At 43.1% G+C, this 22,821-nt stretch overlaps 1 protein-coding gene and 1 long non-coding RNA gene across 3 annotated transcripts; one reads left to right on the forward strand and one right to left on the reverse strand.

The window, feature by feature from the left end:
• Nucleotides 1-314: 314 nt before the first annotated feature.
• On the reverse strand, nt 315-18,746 carry LOC132016846 (ATPase PAAT-like). The gene is made up of 6 exons (XM_059398748.1): nt 17,687-18,746; nt 16,994-17,197; nt 15,981-16,050; nt 11,556-11,762; nt 4,313-4,767; nt 315-1,158 (listed from the first exon to the last, which is right to left on the reverse strand). Exons 1-6 carry the CDS (start codon nt 17,848-17,850, stop codon nt 924-926), a joined length of 1,335 nt encoding a protein of 444 aa, XP_059254731.1. The 5' UTR covers nt 17,851-18,746; the 3' UTR covers nt 315-923.
• LOC132016851 (uncharacterized) lies at nt 18,174-21,838 on the forward strand. Of its 2 annotated transcripts, none has more exons than XR_009404029.1 (3): nt 18,174-18,265; nt 18,753-18,922; nt 21,207-21,838. It is a non-coding gene; the product is annotated as an uncharacterized LOC132016851 (long non-coding RNA). The 2 variants fall into 2 exon arrangements; XR_009404028.1 differs by having other exon boundaries at nt 18,175-18,265; nt 18,756-18,922.
• Nucleotides 21,839-22,821: the final 983 nt, after the last annotated feature.

Here is a 22,821-nt window from a genome sequence, read left to right on the forward strand (position 1 = left end):
GCGGGAAACAGGGAGATGTAATAACACCCAAAGTGCTAAAAATGTGGAAATTAATATATATAACCTGGATCTTGATTCAATTTCTTGATCATCACACATCCCTTGCAGCTACTTCAAACTCTGGTGTTTACCCGTGAAGGTGCAGTGGCTAGCTCTTACTCCATACTAAGCTCTTACTTACTGGCTTATTACGTGTGCAGGAAACTTACAAGAAAAAAGACTTTGAACAGAGAGTTTTTAAGTACCATAGTCTGCTGCTTCTGCTGAGCAAATTCAGGCAGTATTTTCTTAGGAAATAATAATAAAGCAATAAACAGATTTATGCACAGCAGTTTATAAATATAAGAAAATCAGTACCTCTAAATTTCTGATACATATAAAATGTTAAGTATACTAATGTTACAGAAATACCACATCTAATTTTTTTATCTGAAATAAACAACATAAAACGTAATTTGGTGACCGGAAATTAAAAGGTTACAACGCTGAAGTACTCTATCTAGGGTTCCCAAAAACAATCAATTAGAAAGAGAAAAAGAAACCAAATACTATATTTTTTTCACACCCCTAAAACATAAGCCCTTTATATAAATTAAAATGGTAAACACATATACAATATAGACTCATGAATTAAATTAGAAATCCTTAAGTTTAAGCACTAAACAAAAATAAAAATAAATACAAGTAAAAAATAAAAGTAAACAATATTGCAAACAAAAATAACGGATGACCCTATCAGGTTAATCCTCGTGCACAGCCCTGGACAGACAGTAACAAGTACATTAAAATGAACACTGAGGTCACTCGATGTACATAAGATGATGCCCTCAAATGACATTAAATCACTGCCTTGAACTTTGGGGGGTTAGGCTTTACCATAAATACATAATAAATATCTGTAGCACATCCTACAGGTTGAGCACTTATCTCTCTCCATTGGAAAGTCTTTCTCCAGAGTCACACTGTGTCAGGGCCGTGCCGGGGGGTGGGGACGGGGGATTCTGCAACAGGTCCATCAACACGGCCATCTTCCTGTCCACGTGCTCCTGGAGTTGACGTATTCGTTGATCCATGGAGTCCACAAGCTTCTTTTCCAGCAGTTCCATATTTTTAGTAAGAATCTTTTCCAAGTAGGAGCACACGGGTTGCTCTCCCGTTCTAAAAATAAATTAAAAAACCAGTGTAACAATTATCCCTGATATCCTAACAGAAACAAGCAAACCATACGAAATGAGCCCCCAAAGGACAATGCGGAAATCTATCTCCGCAACGCTGCCGTCTGGGTACGAGGGGTTTCCGGTGCCAACATCCATCTACAAGGGGCAATGACAGCCCTAAGCGCCCAAAGCGGGCCGCATGTCCGATTCTTTCCACATGTCAGCACACAAGTGAAACGAGGGCACGGCGGCGAGAGGGAGTGTCCCCCTCACAGAACATGTCTCTACAAAGGGTCTTGGATTTTGAGCCCCAAATCAAAACTGATCTGCCTCAATGTTTCTTAAGGTCTCCACGTATGTCTTCCAAGAACTTCCCCAAGCAAACCCACAATTGCAAGGTTTGTTTCTTGTCACCCGCACAACCTCACTAAGCACTGGAAGGTTCTCTTCTAACCTAACATGAAAACATGTAAAAAACGAACGTAACTGGAATGGGCAGACAGAAATAACAAACTGAGAAGGGGAGCCTGGGGGGCTCAGTCTGCTAAGGGTCTGACCTCAGCTGGAGTCATGAGCTCAGGGTCCCTGCTCCAGGGACGTGATAGGCTGGGGCGGAGGGTAGGAGGGAGGGGGAAGTCTGACTCTCCCTCAGCCACCCCCATTCACGCGGTCTCAAATGAATAAATAAATTCTTTTTTTTTTTTTTTCAAATGAATAAATAAATTCTTAAACAACAATAACAACAGTAAAAGCAGTCCAGTTTCTCAGGTTCACAACCAATGCACACCAGGGCAATGAACCTCAGGCCGTGGCCCACAACACCCTGGGGACCTGTGACTTGTTCAGCTTCCACCAAGTAGCAAGCACTCTTACATGATGACCAAGATGATGTCTGAACCCTTCACCCCCAGATCCTCAGGAACATACGGTGACATTTCCCAGAGGCTACACGAGGTGTGATGTCACCGCTCAGTTGAGCAACAGAAGCTGTGATCGAGTGTTCTTCAGTGTCAGACTGTCCAAGGCCAGTCAATTTAGGGTCTAAATAGTGTCTTCAGCATGATCCCCGTTTGTTCTCAGCACTTCTGCACCCTCATCGGCTACTGAAGCCACATGCTGGAGGGCAACACAGATGAGACCGCGAGCAGATGCTAACATCGATTCTACAAGTCACCTAACAGCATTCGGTGTTGTTCTTGAGAAAATACCTTCTTCATAAAAATTGTTACTAATATAATAATGGGTTTGTTATTTTTAAACAAATGAATCCTCTCATATACTCTACATAAAGCTTCTTCACAGTCCTCAGTTATTTTTGAGAATGCCGAGACCAAAAAGTTTGAGAACCCCATTCTAGAATATATGAGCAGTTTTTCTAAAAACCATTATTTTTTTTTTTCAAGTAACTCCAGCTTCACAGGAAGTTGTAAAGATACGAGAGTTCCCCAGTACCCTTCCCCAATGGTCCCAATGGTTACATCTCACCCAACTCTGGAGAATAGCAGAAAAGGGATGCTGCGGCAGTGTGCGCGGGTGCCGTCCTCCCACACGCACACACGTTCACGTGAACATCACAACTGAGATCACAACTATTCCTTCACCACAAACATCTCCCCATTGTCACAGCCACTCCCTAACGCCCTCCAGTCCTGACACCTACAGCCAGCAATATGGTCTCCATCTCTAGAACTCCATTTTGGGAACGTTACACAAATGCAATCTTGGTGTGTGCCCTCCTGAGATTCTCTTGTCCCTCAGCATAGAATGTCCTCAGGAGCCATCCAAGTTGCTGTGTGTGTCAACAGTCCGTTCCTTTTTATTGATTAGCATCCTGTGATATGAATATACCCCAGTTTGTTTAACTGTTCATCTAGTTTTTTGTTTTTTGTTTTTTTTTTAAGATTTTATTTATTTATTTGACAGAGAAAGATCGCAAGTAGGCAGAGAGGCAGGCAGAGAGAGAGGAGGAAGCAGGCTCCCTGCTGAGCAGAGAGCCCGATGCAGGACTCGATCCCGGGACGTGAGATCATGACCCGAGCCAAAGGCAGCGGCTTAACCCACTGAGCCACCCAGGTGCCCTGTTCATCTAGTTTAAGACATTCTGGTTGCTTCCAGTTTTGGACCGTTACATGAAATAAAGTTGCATGAAGAACTGGGCATAGTTTCTACTGTCAACATAAGTTTTCATTTCTCTGGGATAAATGCCAAATACATTGCTGGCTCACACGGTAAATGTTTAATTTTCAAGAAACTGCCCAAGTATTTTTTACAGTGGCTGTAGTATTCTATACCTCTACCAGCAATGTAGAAGAGATCCAGTTTCTCCATATCTGCACCAGCATTTGGTATTGTTACCATTTTTTGTTTTTAATCTTCAAATAACTGTGCAATAGTATCTTGTTTTGATATTCATTTCCCTAGTAGCCACGAAGTCAATGATGATCATCTTTTCACTTGCTTATTTGATATGAGCACCCTTTGTAATGTCTCCATGTCCATTGCCCATGTTCTGATTGAATTTTTTTCTAACGTGAATTTTGGGAGCTACAGGAATGGATGCCATTTGTTAAATTTGTGACTTGCAAATTTTGCTCCCACTTTGTATCTGTATTTTTATCCTCTTAACAGGGTCTTTCACAAGGCAGAAGCTTTAAATTTTGATGGGATGCAATAGGTCAATGTTTCCATTATTGTGATTCTGGTGTCATCTAAGGGTCTTTTCCTAGTCTTAGGTCTCCAAATGTTCTCCTACATATTGTCAGAAAAGTTTTATAGCTTTATGCTTATTTATTTTTTTAAAGGATTTTATTTTTAAGTAATCTCTACATCCCAACATGAGTATCAAACTCACAACCCCAAGATCAAGAGTTGCATGCTCTGCAAAAAATAAAAAAATAAACTAAAAAATATAAAAATTAAGTTTAAAAAATAAAAATAAAAATAATTTAAATAAAGAGTTGCACACTCTGCTGATTGAGCTAGCTAGGCGCCCCTATAACTTTACGTGTTACATTTAAGTCCATGGTCTATGTTGAGCTATAGATCCTAAAAATACTGAAAATAGCTACAGGCAGCAGTTACTGAAACAAATCTATTTTCCTCCAACTAATTCTTCTATCTATGAAACCTAAACCAGATTTGTCTGAAATACTTACGCAACACCAACAACGCCTTCCCCGGCCTTAGTGATGCCTTCCTGCCACTTGGCGCTATGTCCCACGCGGAGATGGTTAACCTGACTACATAAATTCTGGAGAAAAGGCAGCAACTCAGAGTTAGGTATGTTTGAGATGTCACTTGCTTTCTTCGGCAGGAAAGAAGAAACTGCATTTCTGAGGTCATTCTCCAGAAGGGAATGGTTTGGCGGCACGATGTTACAGTCTTTGAGGTGTGTAGTGTTTCCTCCATCCGGTGGCTGCGGACTTTTATCGACACAAGTGTTTAAGTCTTCCGTCAGGGCTCCAGACGTCAGTCCGGTTCTGAAAGGGAAAGGTGTGGAGGGGGACTTGTCGGAGGCTCCCGAAGCAGCTGAGGACTGCAGGTCCGCCACTCGTCTGTAGCCAGTATTTCCCAAAACCGCCTGAAGCTGCTCTCCCACGGGAACACAGTTCTAAGCAAGGGAAAGAAATACAAGTTACTATCGGTAGTGGTGACGGCTAACTTTTGGGGTAACTACTGTGAGTCCGGCAAGGTGCCTTCTTTCTCTGATCCTCTGAACAGCCACACGAAGTAGGCTACAAGTACTACCTGATCTTAAGCTGAAGAGACCACAGCTGAGGTGAAACCAAGGCTAAAGGTAACCCGGCTATGGGAATGCAGCCAGTAAGTGGCAGAACTGGGACAGGAACCCAGACCACCGAACTCCAGAGTCAAGACGGTTTTTTTCTTCCTTTCTTTTTTTAAGAGATTTTTTTATTTATCTGACAGACAGAGATCACAAGTAGGCAGAGAGGCAGGCAGAGAGGAGGAAGCAGGCTTCCCGCTGAGCAGAGAGCCGGATACGGGGCTCGATCCCACGACCCTGGTATCATGACCTGAGCCAAAGGCAGAGGCTTAACCCACTGAGCCACCCAGGCGCCCCCAGAGTCAAGACTTTTAATGATCTCACTGCAATTTTCCCTAAAGGAAATATTAAATATTAGCATGCTTAGTAAAACTTAGTAAAAAAAAATACTTAGTAAAACTTAGCATTAACGTCTCCACTATAAAGGCCTCCTTGATTTATGGCGATAAAATACAGTACTCTCAACTGAGGCACAATAATTGATAATATACTTAGCATTAAATATCATCCATCAAGTTTCCCATATAACAAGCTAACCTAAGGAAATTTTTTATAACTAGCTTATCACGGAAGATACACCAGATAAATTACATACTAGAAGTCTGATGTTTTATTAATTAGTACATTTGCAACATCTCTAATGACTAAAATGAGCCTACTTTTGGCTCCGTCTGCTTTAATGATCTGTAGGATAACAGTTATGTTTTATGGCCTCAACTGAACCGGCTATGCCGTATTAGTTCACGACAACAGTCCGGCTCACTTCTGTAATGAAGTCACATGGCTTCCCACGCAGGGGCATGTTCTCGCCATGCTCCTTGCTGTACTCTTCAATTTCTCCACAACAGCAAAGCAAAGCAATTACTTCTGGCCCACTAAGCGGTTACATTACAAGGCTGTATTCTCATTCGGGAACACCAGCACATCCTTACTACTGCTCAACACCTACTGAAAGAGACTGAGGCCAGTATTATACAAGTCAGCTGAAGAGTCTCGGTATATACATTGTCTAGAACTCGAAAAAATGATTTCTGGACCAAATAACCAAAATAACCAAAACTCATTCAGTCAGCAAACATTTATCAGAAATCTATTCTGTGTTTCCAGCATAGGAAATATGTGCATGAACAAGACAAATGAAAATTACTGATATGTGGAACCAATACAGGAGCAGGGAACAATGGAAAGAAGGAAGGAAGGAAGGAAGAGAAGTCGGAAGGCAGGCAGGCAGACAATGCAGCACGTGGGTGGAGATGGTGGTAAATACTTTGGGGGAAAATAAAGGAGGCAAGGGGAATACTGAGAGCCAGGGAAGTTGGTGGGAGAGCAATGGGAGGGTCTCCATGAAACTTCTTTTGCTAAACTGTACTTTGGAGGAATACTCTTGGTAAAGAAATGTTATCCTCTACTGAATGCAAGTTTTGGATAACTCTTAAATTAGTCCTAGAAGATGGACAGCATATAGTTATATAATATATATAATTATAATTTTGTATATAATTATACATATATTATATATATATTTTGTATATATAATTATATATAAAATTTTAAAATTCAACAACTCTCCTTGTGCAGAAAGGAGCCTTAATCGTGATGACAAAGCTAAACTATTTTTGGTAGTAGTAAACAATCCAAAAAAACCTTAGTGACAGAAAATTGAAAATACTTTTTTAAACTGTATTTTATTTTTAGAGAGAGAGATACCATGAGTTGGGGGGTGGCAGAGGCAGAGAGAAAGAGAGAGAGAATTCCAAGCAGGCTCCATGCCAGGTACAGAACCCAACTCAGGGCTGGATCTCATAACCTGAGCCAAAATCAAGAGTCGGATGCTTTACAGACTGAGCCACTGAAGCACCCCAGAAACTGAAAATTCTGTATAAACAGCAGTGAAATCAATGTCAAAATTGTATATGATAATTAATTTGGCAGAAATTTTAATTAAAATCTAAGTGCAAATAAGGTATATGCTCTGTGAGGTTTTCTTTTCTAATATATCAAATTTTGACTAGAAGAAATTCACTGATTATAAAAAGTGGTCATATTTTTCTCAGATGACAGCTCTTAAGGTAATTTCCTTTTCCTCCTAGTATTACATATGCTGGAATTTACAGGTGAGTCTATAGGGCAGTAAATAAACCAACTTTGGGTGCTGGTGGCTATTCTTCTGTTTCCTTTTCTTCAATTCTTAATTTTCTTGTGCTGCCTGTCACATGTTGCCTTGCATGGTCCACCAAACCCTTTTAAAAGTAGGCAGGGGAATGGGGAGGAAATAATTTATACGTATTTATTGCTTAGGCTCCATGTTACATGTTATATAGAAAACACAGAGTAGCTTAAAAGAACATAAAATCATTCATGTTGGAATTACGTCCATATACCTATACGTGAATATGTAAAGGACTATTATCTGTGTATACATATAATTTAATATATGTGTACATTTACCCCCAGACTTGTGAAAAATTAAGTGTTTATTTCTATCTCATCAGATATCTGAAAGGATTATCTAACTTATACTATAAAAAATTTAAACAAGTATGGGGGCACCTGGGGGGTTCAGTGGGTTAAAGCCACTGCCTTCAGCTCAGGTCATGATCCCAGGGTCCTAGGATTGAGCCCCACATCGGGCTCTCTGCTCAGCAGGGAGCCTGCTTCCTCCTCTCTCCCTGCCTGCCTCTCTGCCTACCTGTGATCTCTGTCTGTCAAATAATTAAAATCTCTAAAAAAAAAGTCTCTACCATTAAAAAAAAAAAATTTAAACAAGTATCATCTTGAGAAAGCAAGAAAAAAGATACCTGTATTTCAAAGGTGAAAAAAGTAAGCCGTGTAAACCCTGCATAACTGAGTATGTTTTCTTCGAGAAAAATGGGGTGCACCCTTTCATTCAGGTAACATTAAATGAAAACTATAGGCTAGGCACTTTGATATATAATTCCTATTCAATTTCCATAAATTTTAAAGCAAAAACAAATCAGAGCCAGCAAATTTTACCTTCAAACTGAATGAAGTAAGAAAAAACTTTAACAAAACTTTCAAGAACACAAGCAACCCCAAAGCACGGGTGAAGCAGGGAAGGTAGAGGGCTTCTAACAAAGCTTCCCAGGTAGCTTCTCTCTCCTTCACGACAGGCGCGGCCCAAACTAACGTAGGGGGGTTCTAGTGTATGCAGTTACACAGCTTGTACCAAAGGAACAGTTCTGGTCATGAGACAGCCCTACTTTATTTATTTACTTTTAAGATTTTATTTTTAAGTAATCTCTACATCCAACTTGGGGCTCGAACTTACAAACCCAAGATCGAGAGTCACACACTCTACCATCTGAGCCAGCCAGGTGCCCCAAAACACCCTGAGTTTATACTTAACAAACGGTTACACAGCTTACATGACATTTTCCAGGGAGGCAGTCCATAGATTCCTGCTTTTTATTAAAATGCAATCCTAGAACCAGGTAAGCCCTGTAAGAATCATCCCATAAACAGAGACTTCCCACCTGGAAGAGGTCTTACGTTGGGATGTTTAAAAGAAGATTTAACTGAATCACCTTCCTTTTTCCCAGGTGTTCCCCCATATGTCCCCATATACAAGGATTTAGTGGGGGGAGGGGGCAGGTCACAAGTGCACTGGAGGGAAGGACCTGCATGTGTTTCTACATACTCAGAAAACTCTAGGATATGCACCAAGCTGGGGAACACAGTGAGAGCTGGGAGAGCACTTTTATGATTTACTTAATGCACTTCTGAATGGATTAAAATCTCTGGCAAAGAGAACATGTTATTTTTGGAATTACACCAAAAAACTTAAAGACATGGCAAAAAACAAAAACAAAAACAAAAAACAAAAAACCTATCCATGTCATCTCTTTTTCCAAAGTGAAGTTTTAGAACATAAAAATCGGTCCATGAACTGATTTATTAACCCTCTCTGACGTTTCCAAAGAGTTGCACACAAAAAAATAATTTCCTCTTGTACATTTTCTATCTCCATGGGATCCTTCTCCTCAATCATTTGTTCTCAAAGTATACTATGCATACAACTTATCTGGAGACGTCTGTTTGATAAACGGATTCCTGGATCCCACCTTTTGGGTTTCAGGTCATTGGCGCCAGCCAGGAATCTGCTCTTTATAAACATTCCAAGGGATTCTGGTACAGGCGAGCTCCTTATCGCTACCATTCCTGAAACCAACCCTTTTACCCTGGGTACCTCCACATTTCAACTACCCCCATTTACTCCCTACTCCCTCCGAATCTGGTTTCTGTCTCATAATCATTCTATCTGACCCTCTGAAGAACTCCAAGAAGCACTTAAACTTGACCATCCAGAAGGCACATACATCATATACTTATTTGGAGCCACAAACAAGAGAGACCAGCTCCCTGTCGGCAGGAAGCTTACATTTTAAAGAGATAAACAGACTGATACGTAAACAACAGCAAAGGAGTCAAGAAGGCTCTGACAAAAATATGATGCAGACTTGGCGGGAAAGGCTATTTTAAACTGGTGGTTGGGGAAGGTCTCTAAGGATGTAACATTTAAGCCGTTATCTTAATAAAAAAGAAAAGTCCAGGCTCGCCTCGGTCTGGAAAAAGGGCTTCTCGAGAAAGAGAACAGTTAAGAGTGTAAAGGTCCCGAACACACCTGAGTATCTGAGGACTAACAACGCCAGCGTGCCTGAGTCCGCAAAGCCTGGAGATCTGGCCAGAGATGAGGTTAAGGAATCAAAGAAGGCCCAGATCTTAGACGCCAGGGTAAGGAATCTTTGGGTTAATTCTAAGTGTGATGGGAAGCAGTCAGATGGCTTTACACAGGGAAGGATGGGTCTGATTCACTCTCCGAGATTATTCTGGTCACCCTGTGGGGAATGGATGCGGTGGAGAAGGAGGACCAGTGAGGGACTTCTGGAGGGTCAAGGTGCGGTGATGGTAGGAGAGAAAGAAAAGTATGGAACCCGCACTTTTTCGAAATCCTCCTTTCCAGGGTTCCCATGATCACCATCAACTCTCCCAATTTCCTGTCTCGGCCCATTGCTTCGGTGACACCTGTACTAAATGACTATTGGTAAAACTCGCAAAAGGTACATCCGCTGCTTATTTAGACTATTCCTTTTAAATTTTCCCCTTAATCCTTTGATCTTAGCAGTATTATCATTTAGATTTTGAACACAAAGGAATTCATGGAAAAAGATGAAGCACTGCCAAATTACACAACTACTCATGTCAGCACCACACCCTGAAATCAGGTCTCCTGACGTACGATTTTCCTTCGTGCTACTCGGTCACACCACCGGTCTTCTGCTGTTCTGTTCCTTTTCCTGCTCCCGATATCCTTACCAAACCTAGCTACTCCCCGAAGGACATTTCTTCCTTGCTCTGGCTCTCCCTGGACCACTTTCCCTGCCGTTACTGGGGCCCACCGCTCAAACCTCCCTTCACTCCTCCACACCCACGCCCACCTGTGCTTCCAAATGCTCGCACTCTACAATTCATGTCTACAACTTAATATTCCCAAATCGAACTTTTTCCCCAAGCAGTCTCCTCCCTTGGGTTCCATTTATATTGTTGGTATCATCATCTTCAAAACCGCAATATCCCTCTTTAATTCTATTTTTCTCCAGCAAACCAATATCAAGTAGGTTGCCCCGAGCCAATGGCACCATCGTTGTATCATCTCACAATCCAGGATGTCTAATTTTAGACCCTCCTTGACTCTCGTCTGGATGAGGGAAGGCACAAGGAACTGCTCCCCCTGGAGTCACACATCCTTCTGATTCATTGTTTCTTCTCATTCCTGTACACGCATAGCATAGCTCGGGGTTAGAGTTTCTCAAAATGTAAGCAAAACTACGTATGAACCTCAAAAGTAACATTCAAAGCCCTCTATGACCCAGCCCCAAACTAAACTCCCCCAAACACTTCTTCACCCATAGGAGTGAACTTCTATTCATTTCCTAGCTATATCCTGTTCCTTCTGGCCCTGAAGAGTTAAGCCATGCTATCTTCTCTCTCCCAAATTGCATCCCTCCAAATTTACTTGCCCAGTCCCCACCCTTCTTCCTTAAAGGCCTAGATAAAATGAAACTATAAATATCCTTAAAGATCCTTAAACTAATTGATCTTTGAACTTTCTAAAGTGTTCAAAACATTGCCTTATTCACTGAGAAGGTGCTTAATACTGAGTGAGTAAATTCACAGAAAAGTATGAAGATCTGTCGTAAGGTATTTTGTAGAAGAGAAAGTCTGCAAAATGCTATTTTACGGGCACCTGGGTGGCTCAGTGGGTTAAAGCCTCTGCCTTTGGCTCAGGTCATGATCCCAGGGTCCTGGGATCAAGCCCCGCATTGGGCTCTCTGCTTGGTGGGGAGCCTGCTTCCCCCCTCTCTCTGTCTGCCTCTCTGCCTACTTGTGATCTCTCTCTCTCTCTCTGTGTCAGATAAATAAATTCTTTAAAAAAATAAAATAAAATAAATGCTATTTTACAAAAGCAAATAAAGGTAGCAGTCAAATCAACAGTAAAAGTTCAAAGAAAAACTTTCCAGTTGATACATGTCCTTAGAAAAAGCTGTCATTTTGAAATCGTTAATTGTACCTGGAGGGAAACCATGTCCACCTACCTGCTGCTGAAATTTAACCATATTCATCAACTGCTGAGCACCAGGTGACAACTTGGACCCCATGGCCTCCATGAGAGTTTGGACCCTCTGCAGGTCTATCCTTGATCCTAGAGCAGGAGAGCTTGTTGAAGAATTTGCTGAAACCCGCCTCAACTGTACCACAATTTTACTGATGAACACATGCTGCTTTTCACCAAAGGACAGCAACTATTATAAAACAAAGAAGTTCCAGAAAAAAAATAATATTAAACAATAATCACTATTTAAGGTCACTTTTCTATACAAACTAGAAATAATAATGTATTTAGGAAAATTTATAGAAAATAGAAACGTTAAATACTCTTTCATTTTTATATTTTCCTGAAAATTGTAACAATCAGCACTTCTAATTTACCATGAGGCTCATAAGAACTGTTTATATAAAAGAATGTAACTTCAAACTGAAAAAATACACAGAATACAAAAGGGACTAGAGTAAAATTTCATTCACTTACATTAATGAATAAAAATAAATGATACCAATCTGAGAAGCTGGCACAGCTAGCTATAATACTGAATATAAAAGAAGGCTTTACAAAAGCACTTCCAAAGCATTTACTGAAATACTAAAGATAAATCAGTCTTGCAGAATTTAGAATTAAAAGAGAAAGTTAATACGGTCTAACATAACCTTCTGGTTCACACACAAAAAAGACAAGGTCAGGGGTGATTTTCTGACTATCAAAGGATTATGTAAACTGGTAAAAGTCAAGCTTGGAACCTAGACAATGGCAGTGTCCTGCCCAGTGCTTTATGCTGCCTTATTTCACCCATGTTTCTGAACCAAAAGACATTCCTCTGTGATACGGACAACAAAGTAGCAAAGTGGAAAGGGACCAGGATTTAGAATCAGACAAGTCAATGGTGACTCAACTTAGAGCCTGTGTTTATCCCGGGAAAAGGCAAAAACACGAGTCAGGAATAAAAAAATTAAAAAAAAAAAATGAGGGAGGGTAAAAACAATGATTTTACATGGTTGTTATGAGGATTAGGTGTTAAAATTCCCAGTACCTACCACTGAGTGGGTCACTAACTATTAACTTTCATATACTATTGCCCCAGAACAAGCTTCGCTACATTCCCTCAGAACTTCCATTTACCACTTAAAAAAAACACTTACCTTCAGAGACACACATAAAACCATATGTAACATGACAACACAGGTCAAGAACCCATAATCTAAGAACTCTGTGTGTGGTACCAAAAAGGTGACTGTCCTCAACAATTAAGGAACTTCCACATTAAATTTATACACCTACCCTAATAATACCCTAATACCCTTTCTGCCCTTTTTTTTTTTTTTTTTTAAGATTTTATTTATTTGACGGAGATCACAAGTAGGCAGAGAGACAGGCAGAAAGAGAGGGGGAAGCAGGCTCCCCGCTGAGCAGAGAGCCCGATGCGGGGCTTGATTCCAAGACCCTGGGATCATGACCTGAGCCGAAGGCAGAGGCTTAACCCACTGAGCCACCCAGGCACCCCCTTTTCTGCATTTCCATCCTCACTGCCCCACCACAGAATTAGGGACATATCTGACTCACTGACTCAACTTACAATCTATTTCATCACATCAGAATGTGAGCAGTATGAGGGCAGTCATTCCTTATATTACTGCTAATTCCTACCTGCCTAATTATAGTACCTAGCATCACTAGGCATTCAAATATTTGTGGGATGCATGAAATACTTTATTTAAATACATCTGGAAGCTATTAATATATACTATACAAAATAGTATCTTGGAATAATCAGTTCTGTAAGTTTGCTACCAACAGGCTGACATTACTTATTTTTTCTTATTCTAAAGTCTTGTAACCTTATATAAACTAATGTGGAGATAAAAAGATAGCAAGAATTTATTTCCTTATAAAAAATTTTAAATTTAAAAACACCTTTATTGAGATATAATTAACATGCCAAACAATCAAATAGTTTAAAGTATACAATTCAGTAGATTTTAGTATATTCACAGAGTTGTGTAGCCATTACAGTTTTATTTTATTATTATTTTTTAAAATATTTTATTTATTTATTTGATAGGGAGAGATCACAAGCAGGCAGAGAGGCAGGCAGAGAGAGAGGGAAGAAGCAGGCTCCCTGCTGAGCAGAGAGCCCGACTCGGGGCTCGATCCCAGGACCCTGGGATCACGACCCAAGCCGAAGGCAGAGGCCTTAACCCACTGAGCCACCCAGGCACCCCCCAAAATGTCTATTTTTGACTTCTGTTTTTTAACTGGATTATTTAGTTATGGAGTGTCAAGTTTGGTAAGTTCTTTAAAGACTTTGGATTCTAACCCTTTATCAGATGTCATTTGCAAATTTCTTCTCCCATTCTGTAGGCTGCCTTTTAGTTTTGTTGATTGTGTCCTTCACTGTGCAGTAGCTTTTTATCTTGATGAAATCCCAATAGTTCATTCTGGCTTTCGTTTCCCTTGCCTCCGGCAAGAAGTTGCTCCAACCAAGATCAAAGAGGTTGCTGCTGGGGGGCGCCTGGATGGCTCGGTGGGTTAAAGCCTCTGCCTTCAGCCCAGGTCATGATCCCAGGGTCCTGGGATCGAGTCCCACATCGGGTTCTCTGATCAGCGGGGATCCTGCTTCTCCACCCCCCTCCTCTCTGCCTGCCTCTCTGCCTACTTGTGATCTCTATCAAATAAATAAATAAAAATCTTAAAAAAAAAAAAAAAAAAAGAAAAGAAAGAAAAGAGGTTGCTGCTTGTGTTCCCCTCTAGGATATTGATGGTTTCCTATCTCACATTAGGTCTTTCAACCATTTAAATATTTTTTTTTGTATCTGGTGAAAGACAGTTGTCCAGTTTCATTCTTCTGCATTTTGCTGTCCAATTTTCCCAACAGCATTTACTGAAGAGACTGTCTTTTCTTCTTTTTTTAAAGATTTTGTTTATTTATTTGACAGAGATCACAAGTAGGCAGAGAGGCAGACAGAGAGAGAAGGAAGCAGGCTCCCTGTTGAGCAGATAGCCCGATGCAGGGCTCAATTTCAGGACCCTGAGATCATGACCCGAGGTGAAGGCAGAGGCTTAACCCACAGAGCCACCTAGGGGCCCTGAGACTGTTTTTTTTCCACTAGATATTCCTTCCCACTTTATTGAAGGTAAGTTAACCGTATAGTCATGGGTCCATTCCTAGGTATTCTGTTCCATTGATCTACATGTCTGTTTTTGTGCCACTACCATAGGGTCTTGACTACAGCTTTGTAGTACAGCTTGAAGTCCTGAATTTTAATGCCTCCAGCTTTGCTGTTCTTTTTCAGGACTGTTTTTGCTACATGGGGCCTTTTGTGGTTCCATACAAATTTTAGGATTGTTTGTTCCAGCTCTGTGAAAAATGCTCACGGTGTTTTGATAGGAACTGCATTAAATGTATGACTGCTTTGGGTAGTATAGATATTTTAACAATGTTTGTTCTTTTAGTCCATGAGCATGGAATGTTTTTCCACTTCTTTCTGTCCTCTTAAATTTTATTCATCAGTTTTCTATAGTTTTTAGAATATAGATCTTTTACCTCTTTGATTAGGTTTATTTTTTGGTATCCTAATGGCTCTGGTGCTAGCCATTGCAATTTTAGAACATCGCCCAAAAAGTAGCCATGTATCACTGGCAGTCACTCCCCATCCCACCAATACCCACCCCGCAGCCCTAGATAATAACTAATCTACTTTCAGTCTCTATGGATTTGCCCATTTTGGACCTTATATATATATACACACACAGACTCATACAACATTATGATTCCAACTTCTTTCACACAGTATGTTTCAAGTTTCATCTGGGTTTCTATATGTATTTTTTTTTATGACTGAATACTTTTCCATTCTGTGGGTACACCATATTTTGTTTACACATTTAGTGATGGACAGTTGGGTTGTTTTCTTTGTAACCTTTTGGCTATTAGGAATGATGATGAATGTTCATGTACATATAAAGAATTTTTTTTTTTTTGGTCAGCTAATTTATCCATAAGGTAGTTCGAAAGAAATAAAGAGACTTGCACCAGCTCACTTAACTAGGCAACAAAACAGGAAGACTATCCTGGCCTACGCCTTCTTGCTCAGTAACTTTTCTCTAGGCTCCACTGAGAACACTAAAGTTCACCTCTATGATATTTTTCATATTTAAGACATAAGTCCAAATCCCTTTAACTTCTGGATACTCTTCTCTGAAACTTCTCCAATTCCCTTCTTTCTTGATATAGCTTCCTATATCCTTCCCTATAAGCCAAAACTGCTTATAGTTTTCATGATACATATTTTTATGTAATCAAAAATAAAGTTGGACTAACCATATTACTGAACCAACAGAAAACAAGTACAAATTATACAAAAACATTTGCAGTTGTCAAATTAGTTAAAATCTAGTGATGACTTACCTTTATTTTACAAGCATGACTGGAAGACTCCAATTTTAAGTACTTTTTGTAGAAAATAATTTTGTGCTCACTAAAAAGAAAATAAAACTTAAGTTACTTTTAATTCTATTATTTTAAATAGTTACATTTAAAAATGAGTTGTTCCAAAAGAATACATAAAGAAACAGCAGAATCAAAAAATTCAGAAAACAAACGGATGGTTGCCAAAGGGATGGGCAAAATGGATGAAGGCCAGTGAGAGACACAGGCTTCGCGATAAAGAATGAATAGGTAGTAGGAATAAAAAAGGTTCAGTATCGGAAACTTCGTCAATGACACTGTAACAGCCTTGTATGGTAACAGAGGATACTCAAATAGCATGATCTCACTGAGACTGTACTGGTGCTGTATGGTAACAGACGGCAGTTTTCTCCTGGTAACAGATGGTAGTTAGACCTGAACACCTTACGGCCCATAAAGGTGTTGAATCACTACGTTATACACCTGAACTAACGTAATGTTGCATGTCAACTGTTCTCAAATAAGGAAAAATTGTTTCTGAGCCATTCCTTAAATCCTGGGATTGAATCGGGGTAGAATCTTTGCATCAGAACCTGGAGAAAAATCACGCTGTAGCAGGCTGAACTGTGTGTAGGTCGCAGACTGGTGAGGCACAGTCTTGGCCTGGGCACCACTGGTCATGGGCTTCCTTTCAGAAAAATGTGTTCACTTCCAGACTAACTGCCAAACTGCCTCTGAAAACAGGCCACCGCGTGTTCAGGGAGAACGGCAAGAAGGGGCAGTAAGGAAGGACTGACGGCCTGGAGTCCGCACAGTGCACCCGGTCTGCGAACTGGTCGGCTCCACGCAGCCCCCCGCCGCACGGGGCCGGACGCCTCCACCCCGAGCGCCGTGGGCGAGGGGCTCGGACCGTCTCCGGGACGCTCAGGGGAGACTCCCACTGCTCCGGGACCGGCCCGCGCCAGGCCACCCGCCAACAGCACCGCAGCTCGGAGAGCCCCGCGCTCACAGACCTGTCGCCCGGGTCGCCGCACACGGCCTTGCCCCGGCTGGTGCCGCAGTACTCCTCTCCCACGTACACCTCCATGTTCCGGGCCGAACTCAGAAGGCCGACGGCCACGACCTCCTCGCCCCCGCCGGGCTCGCAGCTCAGGTGAAGGAAGCAGGGCTGCTCCCCGGGGCCGCTCGGGCCGCTCTTCAAAACCACCGGCTCGCGGCTGAAAGGAAACGCGTCCCGCGCGCTCCTCAGTCGGCGCGTCCGAACCCCGCTCGCGACCCTCTGGCCGGGCCGCGGGTGCTCCCGACCCACTGCGTCGACACGGAGGGCCCCGCGCCTGCCCAAGCACCGCCAAGCACCGCCCGACGCTCGGCACAGATTCGCCGCCCACCGCGTCTTCCGCCGCCGCCGCCACCCCCCGCACTCCCTTCTCCCGACCGGGAACGTCCCCGGGCCCCTGCGGCGCGCACCGGGGAGGGGGAGGCGGGGGCCGGTGCCGACCCCGCGGAGGTGCGGGGGCCGGGCCGCCAGCCCCGCGCCCGGCACTCACGCCCCCGGCCGCCGCTCCCGGCCCAGACCCGCCGCCCGCTCCGCTCCCGGATCCCGGGCCCACACCCGCTCCCCGCACGGCCCCCGCCTGCCCTCCCGGCCCCCCGAGGAGCGCGACCGTCCCGCAGCGGCGGCCCCAGTCCCCGCCGGCCCGGCGCACCCCGCGGCAGGCGGCGTCAGCGGTTCCTCCCGGTCCAAGTCCCGGGCGCCGAGGTCAGCCCGGGTGAGACGGAGGCTGTGGGCCAGGACTCCGCGGGCCGCATCCCAGGAAGAGGCCAGCATCGGGCGGCGGGTCAGTCCCGCGTCCTCGCCCGGGGTCTCCATTCAGCCTCCCCCAGCCCAGGCCGAGTCCGGAACCTCTCTTTCAGGGCTTGCGTTTCCGCCAGGACAGAAGGGAGGCGAAGAAGGAGAGCGACTTCCGGCTCGGCTGGCTTCAAACCTAAGACCGGCCGCTTCTCGCCCAGTGGGGAAGAAAACCAGGTGCCGGAGACACGCATGCGCGCGCCGGTCGGCTTCGGCCACGCGCTTCCAAACCTGCGCGGTGGAAGAACTCGAGGGCGGAGCATGCGCCCCGACGGCTCCCGGGCCTAGGGCTGGAAGTGTGCGCAGGCGCGGCGCGGGCGCGGGGGAACCGGACCGTTTTTGCACGTGGGCCCGCGGACATGGCAGGCCGGGGCTGTGGGCGACGGTTGCCGGGCGGCCCGGGAGGGTCAGTCTAATGAGGAGAGTCAGTGGTCAGGTAGGAGTGGTGCGGTGGCCGCACGCGCCGCGTTGGGCCTGCTGCGGACCGTCGGTCTGTCTGCGGTGGACGCCGCTGCCTTCCTGCCCGCAGCAGCGGAGCGGGCGGCGGGTGTGTTAGGGTCGAGAAGACCTCAACCTAGGGAGGCGCAGAGGAACGACACCAAGGCAGCTCTTTCTGCAACAGCACGGGCTTTATTGTTCCAGCATGCTGGGGCTCTGCAACATACCCGAAGATCAGGCAGAGCCTGAGAGCCCCATCCAAGGGAGTATGGGGTTTTTATATCGTTTTTAGACAAAGGCTTGGTACAAAGCCACAATCACAGTGACCTCTTTACACAGTTACAGTTCCTGGTATGCTCTGCACAGTTTACATTTTTCAGTTAGCCATGTCTTATCGTCCCGGTGTAGCTGGGAGGCTGTGAAGCCAGGACAAGACAGTTCTCTTCTTTCTAAACCACAAGCATAATTCAAGGACATCTCTTAAGCAGGGACCGTGGTGCTCAGGATGTGGGGCCTCGGGGGAATGGAGGGGAACACAAGGGGAAGGCCATGCTCCTGTTTCTCAAGGTTCAACCCGCAAAGCAGCAGAGCAGTTACAGAAAAGCAAGTTAGAAGCTCCACACAATTGAACTCTTTCAGCTCTGGATCTCTTCAGGTGGGTGGTTTCGGGCCTCAGGCGGAGGTTTGCACAGCGTCCCGGACTCGTAGGGTAGTGGCGGCGCTGGCGGGACGTGGCCGAGTCCGTGAAGCGCTGGCGTGAGGCCCAAACGCCAACGGGGCTGACCTCGCGTCCAGTGGCCTCAGCGCTGGAGGGGAGGAAAGAGTGGGGCCGGCTTCTCGGCGCTCTGGTGGAGGAACTTCTGAGCTGGATTTTACGTTTGGGTCCCGAAAAGTGGAGCAGATGGAACTTCCTAGTTGCCCCTCGGGGTATAGGAAGGTAACTGGTGCCTCCCCACCACCTCCACCCAGTCCCCATCCTGGAAAGGCTTGTGCAGATGAGTTTTTCATCTTTTGAAATAAAAAAGGGAATTCGATCACAGATAAGTTCCAGAGTCCCTAAATGTAAAGGTCCTAGGACGTTTATGAAGATTTCCAGTACTCCAGATTCGTTTTAGGTCATCTCCGTCAGTTTTTCCATTCTATATATCCTGCTTCCTGTGGTCATAAATGTCCATTCGTGTTAACAATTTGGGGAGTCCTAAGGAAAATACACTTTTCTTCAAAAACACCTATCTTCAATTAAAGGAAAGAGATCAATGTTACCAGCTGGATTTTGACTTCCTTAAATAGGCTGAATGACCAGGAGTCAAAAAACTAAAGACTGTGGTTTACCCTTCTCTCACTCCGATGCATTCAATAAATCAACAGGTCTTGGTTCTCTTTCTTTCTCATTCTTCTTCATCTATGGGTCTTTTGTTTATAAGCACTAACTTTCATCTGAACAATTCCTGGAGTTTCTTTACTGTCATAAGCCTTCATTCTCATAACCTCCATTCCATCCTCTGCACTGCCGTCTTTTTCTTCTGGTTCTTGATGTCATCGTCACCTTTACTGCTTAGCATGACTTACAAAGCGCTTTGTACTGTGACTCTTGCCTGCCTCTTCCCACACACTGCCTCCCTGCCACACGCACACATACTTTCCCCTCCAGGTGGAATGCCCCTTTTGCGGGTATGTAGGGAATATCCTGTTTATTATTCAAAACCAGGTGATAGTCCCTTTCCTATAGGATTAAGCTAATTCCTCTGTACTATACTTGCCCTTTTTAAGTATGTCAAGAAAAACCAGAGCTGGATGGTAAAAAAACCATTTTATTCAGAACTACGACATTGAGAGAAAGAGGTTCATAAATAGAAAGAGGCTCCATTCTGAATATAGTGTTGGCAAGTAGGAATTTATGCCCAAGGAACAGGTGGGGAGTCTGGTGGAAAATTACTTAGAGAAATCATCATGGGTTAGGCGAGTTCTGGCTAAGCCAGCCTGACAGAATTTTTGATGATGAGATGCCAGGATGATCAGACAGCACCTGGGGGATGATGGAGGATGAGGAATCTGGAGTGTACTCCCCATCAAGGTGGTTATAGAAACTTAAATCCTTAAAAGGATTAACTTGTTCAAAACTTGAACATTCCTTGGGCGCCTGGGTGGCTCAGTGGGTTAAGCCGCTGCCTTTGGCTCAGGTCATGATCTCAGGGTCCTGGGATCGAGTCCCGCATCGGGCTCTCTGCTCAGCAGGGAGCCTGCTTCCTCCTCTCTCTCTGCCTGCCTCTCTGCCTACTTGTGATCTCTCTCTGTCGAATAAATAAAATCTTTAAAAAAAAAAAAAACTTGCACATTCCCAAAAAAAGACTTGCAGTTGCCCAGCTCCTGAAAATATCCTCTCAGCTGTTAGAATATCCTGCTTGATAAAACTGCCTTTTAACTAGAAAGACAGTTAAAGATGGGGTCCCACCATCTCTAGGTCATGCTAAACAATACGATTTATGATGAAGGGTCACATTCTATTAGATTGACTTCTGAAAGGGTTGAAAACCGAATAACGTCAGCACACGGGTGCTCTCTGCCTACATGACTGACCCCCAAAGACTCTGAGATCATGACCTTAGTCAAAATCGAGTTGGATGCAACTGACTGAGCCACCCAGGTGGCCCTGTAGAGTTTTATTAGGGGATAGTGTTCAAGAGTCTTAGTAAAGAGAATAATTTAAAAATAAAACTAAGGGAAGAGATTTCTTTAAAATACAAATAGAGGTATTAGGGATAAGGTAGGTACGAATCACATAACTGTGTTTTGTTGCCGTGTGTGCCTTACAACAGATTCTTAAACACTTTCATTTTAAGACCCCTTTATTCCCTTAAATTACTGAAAACTGCAAAGAGGTTTTGTATGTTTTATCTTCATAATTTAAAAAAATTAACTTGTTCTGCTTGAATCTACAGTGATGTATACTGATGGGAATGAATCCAGTAAAAAGTAGACTGAAGAAGTAACCAGCATGAGTAATATGGGATCTGTGGAAGAGTCCACGCCAGCTTCAGAATACCTGACTTAAATTGAACTTTTGTAAATGGACTGTTGCATGGGACTGTTTGATCCTACTTTCTTGGGGATGCAGCAGTGACTTCTGGGTGAACCATCTCTTCTTTTGGTAAATTTATAAGGAAGGAAAGTAGCATGCAAGCTAAATGAACCATAAGATGTATATTGCTATTCTTTGTTTTTGTGACACTTGCACGTTCTGAATAAGTAACATATCAAAAATTCTACAGAATATGCTCATAACTCATTTTTGAACACTCCTCTGAAAAGTATTCATCTTTATGCAAAATCACAGAATTTTGAGGTATGTTAATGTTCCTCTAGGGATAGGTTATAATACTGGATTTCAGGATAAGGGAAAACTATAAAATCCTTATACCAGTTTTACTTCGGATAGCTGTCCTTTTATATATGATATAACATGAACAGCCAAGGTAAATTTTCTTAATTGATAGTTAAATTTATCTCCAAATGCTATGCAGTCATTGTACTTTTCTCACTTTCCTCAAATAAACTATGAGTTTTTTTTTAACTGCAGAAGATGTCTTTACATGTGGATACCCAGCATTTAACACAGTATCTGGTACACAAGTACCAAACATTGAGTAATTTTCACAGTGTTAAAATATAGCTCATTTATTAGACTGTTGAGTTTGTTTTAAACATCTTTTTAACTATTTAAAACATAGAGCAATCGTAGGAAGTAAGGAAATAGTGAGAAAGCTCATTGGAATTTTCTTCCAGGGGAGTTGTTCTGAAAGCTTAAGAAACCATGAAGGACAGTGACATCTGTTCCGTCGTTGTTACTATGAATCGGATGTTGCCCCAGATCCTCCTTTATCTTAGCAGAACTGCTTTTTGTACCTGTGGTCTTTCCTCAGCCACTTTGGTGGTTCTTAGAGTTAATGAAATTAATGATTATTCTGGTCTTAGTGCCCACTCTCAGTACAGTAGATCATTTACACGCTTTCACATACCACATTTACTCACCTCACCATACCCGGGGCAGAGTAGTCTTGGAGAAATCAGAAAAACACTACATATTGTAAGAATAGTTGCAGATCTGGTAACATTTCAGTATGTGGCTCACATTTTAGGTTACCTTTGTTAAGTTTTTAAAAAACTCAGTAGGAAGTTAAGATTGGTGATGTGAAGATGATCCAACTGGAAATGATATTGATAGTATAGAAAAGGAGCCAGTAAGCTCGCAAGTTTTACAGCGGCCTGAAATTTACAGGAGTTTTTGAAATGGGTATGAACAGATACCTCGCTGGAGAGCAAAGAAAGTTCTTTTTCACAGGCCTTTGAGGAGTTGGCAGCTGAGGGGACAAGCACTTACTAAATGTCTACTGGGTTATGGAATAACATGTCTTAGTTAATCTCGTAATGGGAAGTGAGAGTGTGCAGAGGTTGTGAATGTCAGGTTTGCAATGCCATGTTTGGGTTAAGGTAAAGCAGGTCAAGGTACTTTTTTTTTTTTTTTTAAAGATTTATTTATTTATTTGAGAGGGGAGG

This window comes from Mustela nigripes, chromosome 4 (genome assembly GCF_022355385.1).
Source record: "Mustela nigripes isolate SB6536 chromosome 4, MUSNIG.SB6536, whole genome shotgun sequence".
NCBI classification, from domain to species: domain Eukaryota; kingdom Metazoa; phylum Chordata; class Mammalia; order Carnivora; family Mustelidae; genus Mustela; species Mustela nigripes.

Excerpts from the sequence above, each read along its gene's own strand:
- LOC132016846 (XM_059398748.1), bottom strand. The coding sequence starts at position 17,850 with ATGGAGACCCCGGGCGAGGACGCGGGACTGACCCGCCGCCCGATGCTG. Across the intron at positions 4,768-11,555 it reads TGGTTAAATTTCAGCAGCAG|AACTGTGTTCCCGTGGGAGA; the intron begins GTAGGTGGACAT and ends TCCCTTGCTTAG. Across the intron at positions 1,159-4,312 it reads GAAGGCGTTGTTGGTGTTGC|AACGGGAGAGCAACCCGTGT; the intron begins GTAAGTATTTCA and ends ATTTATTTTTAG.